The sequence below is a fragment of the Geotrypetes seraphini genome, chromosome 15 (genome assembly GCF_902459505.1).
Source record: "Geotrypetes seraphini chromosome 15, aGeoSer1.1, whole genome shotgun sequence".
Taxonomy (NCBI): Eukaryota; Metazoa; Chordata; class Amphibia; order Gymnophiona; family Dermophiidae; genus Geotrypetes; species Geotrypetes seraphini.
This window is the reverse complement of record NC_047098.1, coordinates 54041630-54058059: the sequence shown is the minus strand read 5'-3', so window position 1 is coordinate 54058059 and position 16430 is coordinate 54041630. Positions and strand designations below refer to the sequence as shown.

General features: G+C 44.1%; 1 protein-coding gene across 2 annotated transcripts in view; it reads right to left on the bottom strand.

Annotated features, from left to right (window-relative positions):
• Positions 1 to 16430, bottom strand: part of RABEP1 (rabaptin, RAB GTPase binding effector protein 1) — a 149730-nt gene that overhangs the window by 73945 nt on the left and 59355 nt on the right. For both annotated transcript variants that reach the window (XM_033922011.1, XM_033922010.1), the window contains one exon: positions 9321 to 9425. In XM_033922011.1, coding sequence (XP_033777902.1) covers positions 9321 to 9425 — 105 coding nt within the window. The remainder of the gene's footprint in view (positions 1 to 9320; positions 9426 to 16430) is intronic.

The window sequence follows — 16430 nt, the reverse complement described above, 5'->3', positions numbered from 1 at the left end:
TTAAGGAGCAAATAGGTTTCTTAGGACTGATTGTCCAAAATGAATGTCCTGTGATTAACTCTGGTCCAAGCAGTTATGTTTAGTAAAAGTGTGCACTGAAGACCAGGTTGATGCTTTGCCAATGTCCTGAATTGGTATGGATCAGAAGTTAGCTATTGAAGATGCCGATTAATGTAATCTGTGTGCATCAGTATCTACCATGTTTCCCCAAAAATAAGACAGTGTCTTTAGAATTGCAAGGTTGAGGCAGAATAGAAATCAGTAATGAAATGTAATTAATTTGGGGGCTTATTTTAGGGAATGTCTTATTTTTTTCATGTACAAGGATCATCTCTCCCTTCCTCTCCTCCACCCCAATTCTTCCTCTTTCCTTTCTTCTTCCATGTCCAGCATTTATCCTTCCATCTCACCCATTCCCCTGCGCAGCATCTTTCCATCCCTCCCTCCCATCCCCCCACAAAGCAGAACCCTGCTGACCCTCCCACCGTGAGACCAACATACCTCTGCTCCAAACAGCGGCGGCAGCAGCACTCTGAACAGGCTGCTTTGTGGCCTTCCCTGCGGCCTTTCCTCTTCCACATCACTGATGTCACTGGTGATGTGATCTGGGGGTGTTGTGGTGGAGCATATTTTTAGGGGGGTTCTGGAAGGAGAGACTGGGCATCTCTCCTGCTGGTGATCTTCAGAGGGGAGGGGTCTGGCAGGAGGGACTGGGCAACCCTCCTGCCGGTGATCTTTTTTGGGGGACAGCAGGAGGAATTGGGCACTCCTCCTGCGGCAGACATTCGGGGTGGGGGGATGGTGGCAGGAGGGAGTGAACATCCCTCCTGCTGGGGGAAGGCTCAGGGTGGTGGCAGAAGGAGGAATTGGGCTTTCCTCCTGCCATGAATATTTGGAGGGGGGGCTTCAGGGGGTTCCAGAAGGAGGGAGTGGCCATCCCTTCTGACGGCCATTTTTGCAGGGGGACGGGGTCCCTGCTGCAGTCTCTAAACTGATCATGGCAGGGAGATTCCCTTGCTGCGATCAGTTCAGCGGTCGCGCCTATTTGAATTGTAGGCCAGAATTTTGCTGGCCTACATTTCATGCACCTATCGCAGTCCTAGGGAGGCACGTAGGGCCACCTAAGGCCACTTTTGGACAAAACCACGCCCATGCTTAACTTTAGGTGAGCTTAACCAGCCCTATGTGCCTCCCTAGGGTCATGAAAGTGCCTACAGTGTAGGTGACCTGCCTCAGGGTATATTTTAAAGAACATGCGTCTCGACTGGTTGGTTAGACAGCGGTAGGATGCCTACTGCCACCTACAATCAGGACGTTGTTTATAGAATATATCCCTAAGTGCTTAGTGGTAGTGCAAATTGACCAATGTTTCTGCCAATTGTAGAGTTGGAGGTCCTAGAGGATTTGATGCACCAGATGTGCAATGAACTCTTTACAAGGTATTTGACAAGATTGCAGAATGGCTTGGAAGTCTTTCTTGTCTAGAGGTGTAGCATTGTAATTAAGGCTGAGAAGGGCATCTGAAAATCTTCTGTAGGAACTTATAGTATGACTAGAGCCCCGAGTCTTCTGCCTAAGCAAGCGGATCTTGCTCTGAAGAAGAACTTGATCAGGGTCAATGTATTGTTTACATCTGAAGATAGTTAAGATATATCTTGGTTTATATACTTTGTATTTAGAAATAGGCTTTATACAGTTCTCAGATAGAGGTCTTCTAAATTTTTTGTGGCTATTCAATATGCAGTCTCTAATATAGAGAATGGTATAATGCAGGCCTGCACAACTCAAAAATGATCTGGGACCGAAACAAAGTCGGAAAATGTAGCGAGGGTCGCAGATAGTGGCCACGGCTCAAGGCACCCAGAAGTGATCGGACGTTGCCGTGATGACATCACACACATGCACAAAGGTCTTCCAGACGGGCCCTGAGACGCTAGTAGGGGGTACCAGCAAGGAAGAGGGCAGGAGAGGAGAGTGTTTCTCAACTACTTCAAGCTAAGTACCCCCAACCACAAACCTCCCAAGCTCCACCCTAAACCCACCCAAGCTGTGCCCCAGATCCTGCCCCTTTACTAATTGTAATGCAATTTTTCCTTTCATTTTTCATATACACACAGCAGATATAAATTCTCAACACTGACACATTTCGATCACTAAATTGAAAATAAAATCAATTTTCCTACTTTTGTTGTCTGATTGTGCATCCAACATTTCTTTCACAATCCAGCCCCATCCCCAGGTCTCTATCTCTTTTCCCTCTGCTTACCCTCCCCAGATCCAGTGTCAGTTCTCCTTTTACCTACCACCACCTTTGTTCCAGGTCTCCCTCTCTCTCCCTCCTCTGTTATGATCTTCCATCTTTGTTCTTCCTCAGGGTCTCTCCCACTCTATCTGCACTTCCCATAGTCCAGCATCTGCCTCCTGACTTTCCTCTTTGGTCCTGTCTTTCTTCTGCTCCCCCATCCCCCTCGAGCACTCTGCTTCTTTCTCTCTTTTTCTTTTTCTTTTAGAAGCACGCTACTAGAACAGTTCAAGATTCTGGGAAGGAAGCTGAGGATGAGGGCCCAGAAGATAATGTTCTCAGAGATCCTACTAGTACCAAGGGCAGATGTAAAAAGGCAGGAGGAACTACAATCAATAAATGCGTGGATGAGAAGATGGTGCGAGGAAGAAGGATTCCACTTCGTGAGGAACTGGACGGCGTTTTGGGGCAAGAGCAAGCTCTACAGGAAAGATGGACTCCACCTGAGCGGGAACTAAACTCCTAGCAAACAACGTCAAGAGAGGAATAGACCTGGCTTTAAACTAAGAAGAAGGGGAAAGCCGACAATTCGGAAGACGGTATCCTGTGAAGATACTGAGGGGAAAAATGGCTGGGAAGAAACAATGGATAAATTGCAGGAATCGACTAACCCAGAAGAGGTTACAATGTTTACAGCAAAAGAAAAGAAATTAAGGACCGAAGCACAGGGAAAGGAAAGGAGGACAACAAAATATCAAGATCTAAATTGCATATATGCTAATGCAAGGAGCCTCAGAAACAAAATGGGGGAACTAGAAGCCGTGGTCGATGCAGAAGACATCGACATCATTGGAATCTCTGAAACATGGTGGAATGAGAAAAGCAAATGGGATACAGCACTGCCGGGATACAAGCTCTATCGCCAGGACAGGGCAGGACAAAAAGGAGGTGGAATAGCCCTGTACATAAAAGAAAGCATACAATCCACAAGAATGGACACAGCAGAGACGACCAACAAGCTGGAATCTCTATGGGTTAAAATACCGGGAAGGAAAGGGCCTGAAATAAAGATGGGCCTATATTATCGCCCACCCCGGGCAAACCGGAGATATCGATGAGGAAATGGAAGCCGAGATGAAGCGAGAATGCAAAAGTGGCAACACGGTTATTATGGGAGACTTCAACTACCCCGGGATAGACTGGAGGCTTGGAAGCTCGAAATGCGCTAGGGAGACAAAATTCCTGGAAGCCACACAAGATTGCTTCATGGAGCAGCTTGTTAGAGAACCGACGAGAGGAAATGCCACTCTGGATCTAATCCTAAATGGGTTAAGAGGACCTGCAAAGGACATTGAAGTAGTGGGGACGTTGGGAAACAGCGATCATAATATGATCAAGTTCAAGGTTGAGGTAGGAGTATCAAAAGGCAAGAGATCCATAACGACAACCTTTAACTTCAAGAAAGGAAACTACGAAGCAATGAGGGAATTGGTAAGGAAGAAACTTAGGAACACTTCCAAAACATGGCTAACGGTAAATCATGCCTGGTCCTTCTTCAGGGACATGGTGAACGAGGTGCAAAATCTGTATATCCCCAGATTCAGGAAGGGGTGCAAAAAGAATCGAACAAAAGACCCGACGTGGATAACCAAAACAGTGAAGGAAGCGATAGGCAATAAGAAAAATTCATTCAAGAAATGGAAAAAGGACAAATCTGAGGGGAACTGGAAAGAGCACAAGAAGTATCAAAAAGAATGTCACTGTGAGGTTCGGAAAGCTAAAAGAGAGTATGAAGAAAGGCTAGCCAGGGAAGCAAAAAATTTCAAACCGTTCTTCAGATATGTTAAAGGGAAGCAGCCAGCTAGAGAGGAAGTGGGACCGCTAGACGACGGAGACAGGAAGGGAGTGGTGAAGGAGAAGGTAGTGGCAGAAAGGCTTAACATGTTCTTCTCGTCTGTATTTACTAACGAAAACACGTCCAACATGCCGGAACCTGAGCAATTCTTCAACGGAAGTCAAGCAGAAAAATTAACATTCATAGAAGTGAGCATTGAGGACGTTCGCAGGCAGATAGAAAAACTAAAAACTGACAAATCCCCGGGTCCGGATGGCATACATCCAAGGGTTCTGAAGGAATTAAAGGAGGAGATAGCGGAACTACTGCAGCAAATTTGCAACTTATCCCTGAAAACAGGCAAGATCCCGGAGGATTGGAAGATAGCCAACGTTACGCCCATCTTTAAAAAGGGATCAAGAGGTGATCCGGGAAACTACAGGCCAGTGAGCCTGACTTCAGTTCCTGGGAAAATGGCAGAAGCACTGATAAAAGAAAGCATTGATCAACATTTTGAAAAGCACGAACTTCTGATAGCCAGCCAGCATGGTTTCTGCAAGGGACGATCGTGCCAAACAAATGTATTGCACTTCTTTGAAGGGATTAACAAACAGATGGACAAAGGAGACCCCATTGACATCATATATCTAGATTTCCAAAAAGCCTTTCACAAGGTGCCCCATGAACGCCTACTCCGGAAACTAAAGAACCATGGGGTGGAAGGAGACGTACATAGATGGATCAGAAACTGGTTGGAGGGTAGAAAACAAAGGGTAGGAGTGAAGGGCCACTACTCCGACTGGAAGAGGGTCACGAGTGGTGTCCCGCAGGGCTCGGTGCTCGGGCCGCTACTATTTAATATCTTCATAAATGATCTAGAAACAGGGACGAAGTGCGAGATAATAAAATTTGCGGACGACACTAAACTATTTAATGGAGCTCGGACTACAGAGGAATGTGAAGAATTGCAAAGGGACTTGAACAAACTAGAAGATTGGGCGACGAGATGGCAGATGAAGTTCAACGTTGAGAAATGTAAGGTATTACATGTGGGGAGCAGAAACTCGAGGTACAACTATACAATGGGAGGGATATTATTGAATCAGAGTACCCAGGAAAGGGACTTGGGGGTATAGGTGGACATGACAATGAAGCCGACGGCACAGTGTGCAGCGGCCGCTAAGAGAGCGAATAGAATGCTTGGTATAATCAAAAAGGGTATTACAGCCAGAACGAAAGAGGTTATCCTGCCGTTGTATCGGGCAATGGTGCGCCCGCATTTGGAGTACTGCGTCCAATATTGGTCGCCGTACCTTAAGAAGGATATGGCGTTAGTCGAGAGGGTTCAGAGGAGAGCGACGCGTCTGATAAAAGGGATGGAAAACCTGTCATATGCTGAGAGATTGGAGAAGCTGGGTCTCTTTTCCCTGGAGAAGAGGAGACTTAGAGGGGATATGATAGAGACTTATAAGATCATGAAGGGCATAGAGAGAGTAGAGAGGGACAGATTCTTCAAACTTTCGAATAATAAAAGAACAAGAGGGCACTCGGAAAAGTTGATAGGAGACAGATTCAAAACAAATACTAGGAAGTTCTTTTTTACCCAACGTGTTGTGGACACCTGGAATGCGCTTCCAGAGGACATGATTGGGCAGAGTACGGTACTGGGGTTCAAGAAAGGATTAGACAAATTCCTACTGGAAAAGAGGATAGAGGGGTATAGATAGATTACTGCACAGGTCCTGGACCTGCTGGGCCACCGCGTGAGCGGACTGCTGGGCACGATGGACCTAGGGTCTGACCCAGCAGAGGCATTTCTTATGTTCTCCTTCCTTCTTTCCTCCCTCCCTCCCTGGTCCAGAATCTTTCCACCTCTCTGTAGTCTCTCTCTCCTCCCTCTATACACCCCCAAGTCCAACATCTGCCCCCCCCCCTCTCTTCTGCATTCCCTTTATTTCAGATTTCTCACTCTCTCTATCTTCCTTCTGCTAACATTTTGAATCCTCCCACCTTTGATCCAGGTCTTTCTGTCTCTCTCACTCTCTTTGTTTTCCCCTCCCCAAGGCCTGGCATCTCTCTCTCCTTGGTTCAGGATGTTTCCCCTCTCTACCTCCTCTAGTCCAGCATCTGCCCTGTCTTTCCCTGTCTTCAAGTCTATTTTCCCGCCCCTCCTCAAGGTCCTTTTCTGTCTTTCTCTCCCCACCCACCCCTCTTCAAGGTCCTTTTCTGTCTCTCTCTCTCACCCCTGATGTCCAGATCCAGTGTCCCGCCGGGGCCCTCGCAACGGGCAGGGTCTTACCTCTGCTACTTCCCACACCCAGCAAGAGAGGTTATCATTAAGTTAATTACGATAGCCTGCAGAGTGAACCTAGCAAGCTGCCGTAGGCCTCTGAAGCATGTTCCCTCTGCCGCGGTCCCGCCCCTCCTGACATCAGGGGTAGGACCGCGGCAGAGGGAACTTGTGCGGAGACTGATGGCAGTCTGCTAGGTTCGCTCTGCAGGCTGTCAAAATTAGCTTGATGGTCCTCAAAAGCGGTGGCGGCGCTTTTAAAGGTGAGACTAGGAGGGAAAGCAGGAGCAGGACAGCAGAGTGAGAGCCATTTTGGGCCGCAGGCGGACGTATGTTGTGCAGAGCTGATATAATGGTTCATCAAGTCTTTTATTCTTTTGTTCTTACAATAATATTAGCAGTTCATCTGGATGCAAGAACAACATTATAATCTCATGTGTCTATAGTTTTAAAGAAAAATGTTTTTAACATTACAAAAGTTACATGCAATTTTTTTTCCTAATATTTGGATCATAATTGCCTTAATGTTGTGGGCGAAAAATTATTATTCATTTTCTATGTATTTTGGTTGCTTTATTATATTTCAGGAATTTCTTGTTTGTCTCCAATTTTTGGTGATGTAAATTTGGAAATTAATAAAGAATAAATTATATTAAAAAAAAGAAGTTATGTGCAATTTGAAATTATTTTTGAGACACAATTCAGACTGATTGTTCAGGCACTGGTACTTAGTACCCTTGACTACTGTAACTTGATATAATCTGGGATGTTCTCAATATTTACTTAAACAATTAAAACTACATAGAACACAGCTGTTTTGTTAATCTTTTCTTTAAAGAAATACAATTATGGAGCTGAACAGTATATACAATTACACTGGCTATCTTATTTGAGCTAGAATATTGTTTAAATTTGAATATGTACGTTTTAAAGTGTTGTATGGCTTGGCACCAACATATATGGTTGAGCGCTTTTGTTTTATGTCATCCAAGGGTATTTCGCAATATTAACTATTTTACATTTCCTTCAATTCGAAGTTGATCCTACTGAGAAATTGAAATACTGAACTACTGTACTCATGTTGATTCTTATTTAGCCTTTAGGCATTAGATCAAAACATATTTATTTCAAAAATGGCTTATATAATTGAAGTAGTTTTTATGCATGTTTTTAAACTCCTTTTTTAATTAGAGAACTGTAAATTCCATTCCATTCCATTTACGGACTTCTAATCCACCTTAATCTTTCAGTTCTAGGTGAATTACAATAAGAGGTATCTGGATATTTTCCAGAGAATTACATTACAAAGCTTATTATTAGACAGACATTGGATTAGCATTGCAAGACATATTTCCCAATGTTATATTGGTTTGTTTATTGTAAACTGCTTTGAACTTGTTGGCTGTAGCAGTTCATAAACAAAGAATTATTATTACAGTAGAATCCCAGTTAACTGGTATTCAACTAACCAGCACTCTCAACCAGCTGGGGGGGGGGGGAAAATAATTGTCTCCTGCACTCCTCAAACACCCTCCAAAAGTCGTGCTCCTGACCCAACCCCTGAAGAATCAGCAGCAACCACAAATCTCCCTCCCTCCAGCTCCTGAAGCATCCATGGCAGCTACAAATCTCCCTCCAGCCCCAGAAGCCAGCTGGTTCTGACAAACCCCCCTCCCTCCCTCACTTACCTGAAGCAGCAGAGCCGGTTCTGACAACCCTCCTCTCTCCCTCACTCACTTACCTGAAGCAGTAGCAGCAGCCGCCGGTGAGCAGAGGCAGCTCCTTAAACAGGCTGCTTTCAGCCAGCCCTAGTACGGCCTTTCATCTGCCACGTCACTTCCGATACAACAAAGGAAAGACCCTGCTAGGGCTGGCCAGAAGCAGCCTGTTTACTGCACTGCCTCTGCTCACCAACTGCCGCTACTGCTTGGGTAAGTGAGGGAGGGAGGGAGGCAGAGTTGTCAGGACTGGCTCTGCTTCTTGGGGGTAAAGGAGGGAGGAAGGGGGCCTGTCAGGACTGGCTGCCTGCTGCTTCGGGGCCTGGAGGGTTGTTGTCAGGACCAGTTGCCATGGATGCTGGACCGATAAGTGGGAGGGGGAGGAAGGGACATGGATACTGCTCCTGCAGGGTGAAGGGCAGGGGAGATGGATGGATGCTGGAACCAAAAGTGTGGGGGGGGGGGAAAGGAAGGGAGAGAAAGTGGCCCAAAAAGAAGGCAGAACAAATGCTGGACCTACAAGTGGGGGTGGGGGGTGATAGAGTGAAGTGAGAAAGGAAACAAAACTATTTTACAGTAACTCTCAAGCAACTAGAAAGTACAGTTATCTAGCATCCACCAATCCCCTTGGGTGTCAGATAACTGAGAGTCTACTGGGGGGGGGGGGTTGGTAAGCAGAAAAAAGACAGAGAGAGAGAGAGAGAGAGAAGCCTGGACCAAAGGTGGTGGAAGGTACAAAGGAGAACTGGCACTGGATCTGGGGAGAGTAAGCAGAGGGAAAAGAGATAGAGACCTGGACCCAAAGGGGATGGGGCTGGATTGTGAAAGAAATGTTGGATGCACAGTCAGAAGGAAGTCCAACCAGAAACTAATTAAATCACCAGATAACAAAGGTAGGAAAAATTATTTTATTTTCAATTTAGTGATCAAAATGTGTCAGTTTTGAGAATTTATATCTGCTGTATGTATATGAAAAATGTAAGGAAAAAATAGAATTACAATTAGTAGGGGAGGGGAGACAGAGTGCAGAGCCTGGCAAGGAGTGTGGGATTGGATGCAGAGCCTGTCAGGGAGTGAGGGGGACTGGGTGTAGAGCCTGGTATATGTTAGTACACAATTTGGTTTAGAATGGTTTTTTTCCTTGTTTTCCTACTCTAAATCTAGGGTGCATCTTATGGTCAGGTGTGTCTTATGAAGCGAAAAATACGGTAACTTATGGTATCAAAGAGAACTCACCTGGTCTCTGGTCTCAGCCTCCTGAATTTGAATTCCTTGAAGTTGCTTTTCATAATTGAAACACATATCACAGCGCCTACCCAGCTTGTTTCCTGCATTCTGTACCTAAATGACATCAAATCATTTAAAACAAGTACATATCTATTTAAGTGGTTGTTTTTTTTTAACACTTCCCATGAAGTGTTAAATTATACACTAGTAAATCTGTCCATCCATAACTCTACTAAACCCTGCCCACCGAGTCTATATTTGGGGTGATAGGTGGGTCCACTAGGTCATATTCAATATACTACTAAAAACATCCAAACATGAGGAAGCCAAATCATTAGCAATTGGTAATACAAAAAAAGAGCTTGAAAGTGCATGCAAATACATCTTTTTTAGTCCCTTAGATTTCAAATTGCATCTTGACCAAGAATTACCTTAAATCTTGCTCAAGGGCCAGCTCTTCCCACTCTGAAAGGCTCTTTAAGTGCAATTCCTTTTTATTTGATGAACAGACAATGAAATATTATCAAATAAAGAGATGGCTCAGTGGCTTGGATGCAAGTGCTATGCACTACTATGTGGACAGCCCAAGTTCAAGTTCAAATCAAGATTTCTGCTCCCAAGATTGGCCATAACAAGAGATGCTGTGGAGACAGCACTCACAACTTCCAATAGAGACATCAGGTTGTGGTCATTGCTGAGGAGTAATGTATAGATCAAAATCATAATCCAATAGTCTGACTGACAGTTAAATCCTAGCTATGGAGCTGGTCATTAAACTTGAAAGCAGGTGCATCAGATAAATTGTTGAGCAGGGAGTTCAGCATACCCTCCCTAACTACTGAAAATATATTAAAAAAGGTAAGAATCTAATCTCTTTTTCCAGTGCAATAGGGATGGTATGAAGAACCATAGGGATGTACCTAAGCAGTCCCCAAAGTCTAGATTATTATTTTTTTCCAAATCTTTATTCATTTTTACATCTCACAACAAGTGTACAATAATATAACGATTAACTTATACAGATCACTTGAAAATCTTTCCTATTATCATCATAAATAAGTAAATTTAAATCCCTCCCCCACCCTCCCCATCCATCCATAATATAATGGAAGCATATCATACATATATTATATTCAAAGATACTGAAACATCCAATAATATAACTATACATCCCCCCTTTCCATTCTTATAACATATTTTTATGGAAAAAAGGTGTGTAATCATCACAATATGCTGTCAATGGCCCCCAAATTTTTTAAAAATTACTATAGTTTCCTTTTTGTATGGCAATTATTCTTTCCATTTTATATACATGGCACAGCGAATTCCACCAGAAGGTGTAATTAAGTCCGGTATAATCTTTCCAATTGCTGGTGATATGTTGAATGGCAACTCCTGTCATTATTAATAAAAGTTTGTTATTATTTGCTGAAATTTGACTTTTTAATCTCATAGATGTTCCAAATAAAATTGTATATCTATCTGACCAATGTGTCTACTCATTTCATTTCCTTAGGGCTTCAGACATGCCAAACGTTGTTCGTTGATACTTTTCACGAAACAACCAAAACCTTTTTATATGGTTGGCTATGGCTGTGGCTTCTTCATTTGCCCATATAGTTTCTCATACCTTTATGAATATCATTTAAATAATTTTTAATAATTTTTACTTTTATAGAAAGTGCTTTGAGTGCTTTGCAATAAATATTTATAAAAGTAACTTAGCTTAGCTTAGTGCACTAAGCTAAGCTAAGTTACTTTTATAAATATTTATTGCAAAGCACTCAAAGCACTTTCTATAAAAGTAAAAATTATTAAAAATTATTTAAATGATATTCATAAAGGTATGAGAAACTATATGGGCAAATGAAGAAGCCACAGCCATAGCCAACCATATAAAAAGGTTTTGGTTGTTTCGTGAAAAGTATCAACGAACAACGTTTGGCATGTCTGAAGCCCTAAGGAAATGAAATGAGTAGACACATTGGTCAGATAGATATATATTTTTGATACTAGGCTAATGTGAACGAGGTGACTTAAATTGGTCCAAATAAAATTGTGTCATACGAAAGAGCTACATGGTTTTCTAATAAACAATTAATTTGAGACCAAATTGTTTTCCAAAAGGACAGAAAAATAGTAAATGGTCAAGAGTTCCTGCTTCTAGATTACAGTGCCAACATCTATTAGACTTAGAGCTATCTAACTTTTGTAATCTAACTGGGGTCCAAAATGCTCTATGTAACAAAAAGAACCAAATTTGTCTCATAGATGCAGACACTGTACATCTCATTCTCCAAGGCCAAATTTGTGGCCATTGAGATGCAGAAATTTGATGCTTAATCTCAATGCTCCAAATGTCTCTAAGACCAGTCTTTGGTTTTTTATTTTATTTATTTCTTATATACCGCTATACCATGAAGTTTACAATAAAGATACATTTGACAGTACATGGGGTAGAAACGGTTTACAATAAAGATACGTTTAGTCAGTACATGGGATGCAAGTGATTTACATTAAAGATTCATTTTGTCAGTACATGGGATACAAGTTCACATATCCAGATATCAATTTATACCACTGTGTGGCTTGGTGCCCCAAAAAATCCACCTGAAAGCACAAGAATTCTAGACTATACTGATTATTAAGAATTTTCCATTCAGGAAACCCTTCCTGAATAGCCTGCTTCAGCTGCAACCATTTAAAGCTTTGTGACTTGTTTAGACCATATTTATGTTGCAATTGTGAAAAATCAAGCAGTTTACCATTGGAAATAACATCATTTAAAGTTCGTATGCCTGCAATAATCCAGTGTTTCCAGACGATTTTATAACCGCCGATTTTAATCTTGGAGTTTAGCCAAATAGATTGATTTAATGATTTATGTATTGGATTAGGTGATAAAAACCCAAAGTCTAGATTAGAAGAGATGAGCTTGCATGTAGTAACAAGAACCTAAAAGCCGTATCCTCCTGTGCTGTTATGCTCACCTTGTAGAATTTGGTGAAAGTATGAAGGAGGACTAGGTGCTGATCTATAAATTTCCTCAGGAGTAAATGCTCTTGCTTCTGCCCAAGAGGAGGCCACTCCTCTTGTCGAGTGCACCTTCAATGAGATAGACGGCCTGTTTGTCACAACTGACATATGCAGAGGATATAGCTCTATGAATCCATCTAGAGATGGTGGCCTTGGAAGCAGGTCTGCCTCATCTCGCCTGATTGGTTAACATGAAAAGATGTTCTGAGAGACGAAACTCACTGGTCACCTCCAGGTAATGTAATATGATGCTCTTGATGCCTTATCTTTCTTCTTGGACACTGTAGGTTGAAATGCTGGCATGCTCTGAGATGAAATTCACTGGTCACCTCCAGGTAACGTAATATAATGCTCTTAATGCCTTATCTTTCTTCTTGGACCCTGTGGGTTGAAATGCTGGCAATCTAACCTCTTGGTAGACATGAAACACCAAAATTACCTTCAGTAGGAAGAAGAGAACCGTATGCAATGTCACTCCCATTTCCATGATCCTGAGGAATGGCTCTCTGAACGACAAGGCCTGCAATTCTTAAAACTCTCCTTGCAGAAGTAATTGCCATCAAGAAGACTGCTTTGACCAACAGATCCATGAGGGAGGCCTCCTGTAAGGGCTCATATGGAGCTCTGCTAAGTCACTCTAAAATTATATTAAGATTACAGGATGAAAACGGGTCTCGAATTAGGGGCTGTAGTCTCAGGGCACCCTTCAAGAACCTATGGGCCACAAGTGAAGCTCTCTTCGCTCAGCCTGGGAACATGAGAGCCTTGCTACTTGACCTCTAAGGGATGCCACTGCCAATCCCTTGTCAAGGCCCTCTTGGAGTAACGCCAGTAACTTTTCTCCTCTGCACCAGCACCGAAATGTCTCCAATGCCTTAGCATATGCTGAAACCATTGTTGGCATTTTGGCTCTAGTAGAGTAGCAATGACTATTTCCGAGCATCCTTTATGGACTAGTGCTGCACGCTCAAGAGCCATGCCGTTAAGACCAAAGCATCCCAGATCTTCTAGAGCAGTGGTCTCAAACTTGTGGCCCGACAAGTACTACTGTATTTTGCAGTGTCCTCCAGCTTCCCCCCTGGCCTCTCGCTCTTACCTTCAGATAATTATTGCAGCCTGCAGAGAGGATTGCCGGTGCTGTAGTGATCTTTGCAGGCTGTTGTCGTTCTCAGCAGTATGTTCCCTCTGCTGTGACTCTGCCCCTGAAGTCAGAAGAGGGGCGGGACTGCGGCAGAGGGAATGTGCTTCAGAGGTCGATGGCAGCTTGCAAGGAACATTACAGCACCGGCAATCCTCTCTTCAGGCTGTGGTAATTAGCTGAAACTAAGACCAGGAGGCCAGGGGGAAAGCTGGAGGATGCTGCAAAGAAGGGGGGGAGCATGCAGGCCTTTCGGGGGGGGGGGGGGGGGGAAGATTTATAAACTATAAAGAGTTTTACCACATGCAAAATTGTCATTTCTTTAATAAGACATTAACTATTTTTTTCTGAGGCCCTCCAAGTACCTACAAATCCAAAATGTGACCCTGCAAAGGGTTTGAGTTTGAGACCACTGTTCTAGAGCAACTGGCCCCTCCAAGAGCAAGTCTGGATGCACCTGGAGTCTGATACTTTGTTCCTTTTGTAGTCGTATGAGATCTACGTACCATAGGCACATGGACCAATCTGGTGCTACACTAACTACTGGTCCTATGTGATGTGCTATTTGGTGGATCACCTGGCCTATCATGGGCCAGGTTGAAAACACATACAGTAGCCTGGTCTCTGGCCATGATCGAACCAAGGCCCTGCACCTCTGGATTCGGATCTTCGGTTGAAGACTCAATTTGCCTTTTTGTTCTTTGCAGTCTCCTGGAACACTTTCAAGGACAACGACCACTCTCACAGGTCTAATGTCTGTCTGCTGATATAATCTGCTTGAACGTTGTCTACTATGCGCTGCAGAGATTGCCTGACAGTGTATTTCTGCCCAACAGAACAATGTTTTTGCTTCCTGTCTTATTGGAGTGTTTCTGGTGCCTCCCTGCTTGTTGATATAGACCACTGCAGTGGCAATGTCAGAGAAGACCGACTACTTTGCCCTTCATCAAAGACTGCAGGCGGTGCTGTGCTAGATAAACTGCTCACAGTTCCAGCCTGTTGATAGACTATGTCCGCTGTAATGGAGTCCATTGGTCTTGAACTGGGTGACTTATGCAATGAGACCCACAGATGAACAAACTGGCATCCATTGTTAAAGATGACCCATAAATCAATCCAGAGCGGGATATCCTTTGCTAGAGACCGTGGATGGAGCCACCAGCTTATGCTGCACTTGGCTGCTTCTGTCTAGGGTATCAGAACTTGCAGGGAGTCTCTCTGAGGCAACTAGTGAGACAACAAGGTGTCCTGGAGGGGGGCATCTCTGCCCTTGTCCAGGGCACCACCTCTATTGTGGTTGCCATTAGTCCAAGGACATGAAGGTAATGCCCTGCAGTAGACTCCAGCATGGTCAGGTCTGTAATCTGACCATGAAGCTTCTGTTTGTGCACTTCTGGAAGAAAGACATAGCCTTCTGCTGTGTTGAATAAGACCCCCATATATTCCAGGGACTGTCGGAACTAGGTGGCTCTTTCAAAAGTTCACAATCCATCCCAGACTCTGCAATATCTCCACAACTGATGCTACCGCTTTTTCTCCTTCTGCTCAGGATGATCTAATGAGCCAATCATCCAAGTATGGGTGCACCTGCCAATCCGCTCTAAGGAGACGAGTGGCCACCTCCACCATAACCTTAGTGAAAGTTTGGGGCACTGTTGTCAGCCAAAAGGGAACTGCTGAGAATTGATAGTGATTCTCCAACACATGGAATCTAAGGAATTTTGTGTTCTGGAAAGATGGGGATGTGAAGATAAACTTCAGTCAAATCTAGGGCGGTCAGAAATTCTCTTGGCTCCACCACTGACAGGCCAAACAGTCTCCATCTGGAACTGAGGAACTCTCAGGGCTGCATTGACATGTTTGAGATCCAGGATGGGCCTTCACTCCCCTGAGCCTTTCTTGGGCACGACAATGTATATGGAGTATCTGCAGGAGCCCGAGTCTTCTGGAGGTACTGGTTCTATGGCTTGAATATCTAGCAACCTTTGTAAAGTTGCCCAGACCCTTTTTGGCTTTTCTGGCTGGCCTGCCAACAAATCCATGAACTAGTTGGAAGAGTGCATGAACTCTATCTAGTAACCCTCTCTGATAATCTTCAGGACCCAGTGATCAGACGTTCTCTTTACCCAAGCCTCCAGATAGTCCAAGAGCCAACCTCCAAATTTCAGAAGAGCAACTTGAGGGCTGGAATCATTGTAGCTTTTTGGCTGGCTCTGTGTAGCGGGGACCTGAACCTTGGTTCCTCTGGTTCCCAGAGAATTTGTCTGGAACCTTGAAAGGCTCTCTAGGTAGAGGCCCCTGTGGAGTACTGGCAAGAGCGCCAAGACCCACAAACGGACCCCCCGACTCTGGTGTCTAGCTGCTCTGCTGTCTAGTAAAGATCATGGCCATAAGATCATCTACGCCCTTGCCAAACGGCATCTGTCCCCTGAACAGGAGCCTGCTAAGCGTCGCTTTACAAGTTGAATCACCCACCCATTGCCTGATCCAAAGCATACGATGGGTAGAGATTGAAAATGCTGAGACTTTCCCCATGACTCTGATTATATCATAGGAGTGCATCCATTACATAGTCTGTTCCCATAGAGAATAACATGGGATCCCCATCCCTGTAGTTAACTGCGGGAAACTATCCCTGTGTCATTCTTTAAGGAGAGAGGGAAGAATCAGAGTATGAATTGGCATACCTACTGACCCTTAAGCCTTGCATTGAAGAATACTGGTGTAGAAGGTTGAGATAAGACACTAAAGAATGACATGGGATGGTTTCCCACAGTTATCCGTGAGGACGGGGACAAATTCTGTCCCCATGGCATTCTCTACTGCCAACACAAACTGAGGCAGGGGCTCAGAGTCCATCAGGCTCTGATTTCATATCCAAGAATGACAGGCACATGTCCCAAAGGAAGCTACAACCTCAGCCTTAACCCCCTAAGGCTAGAGCA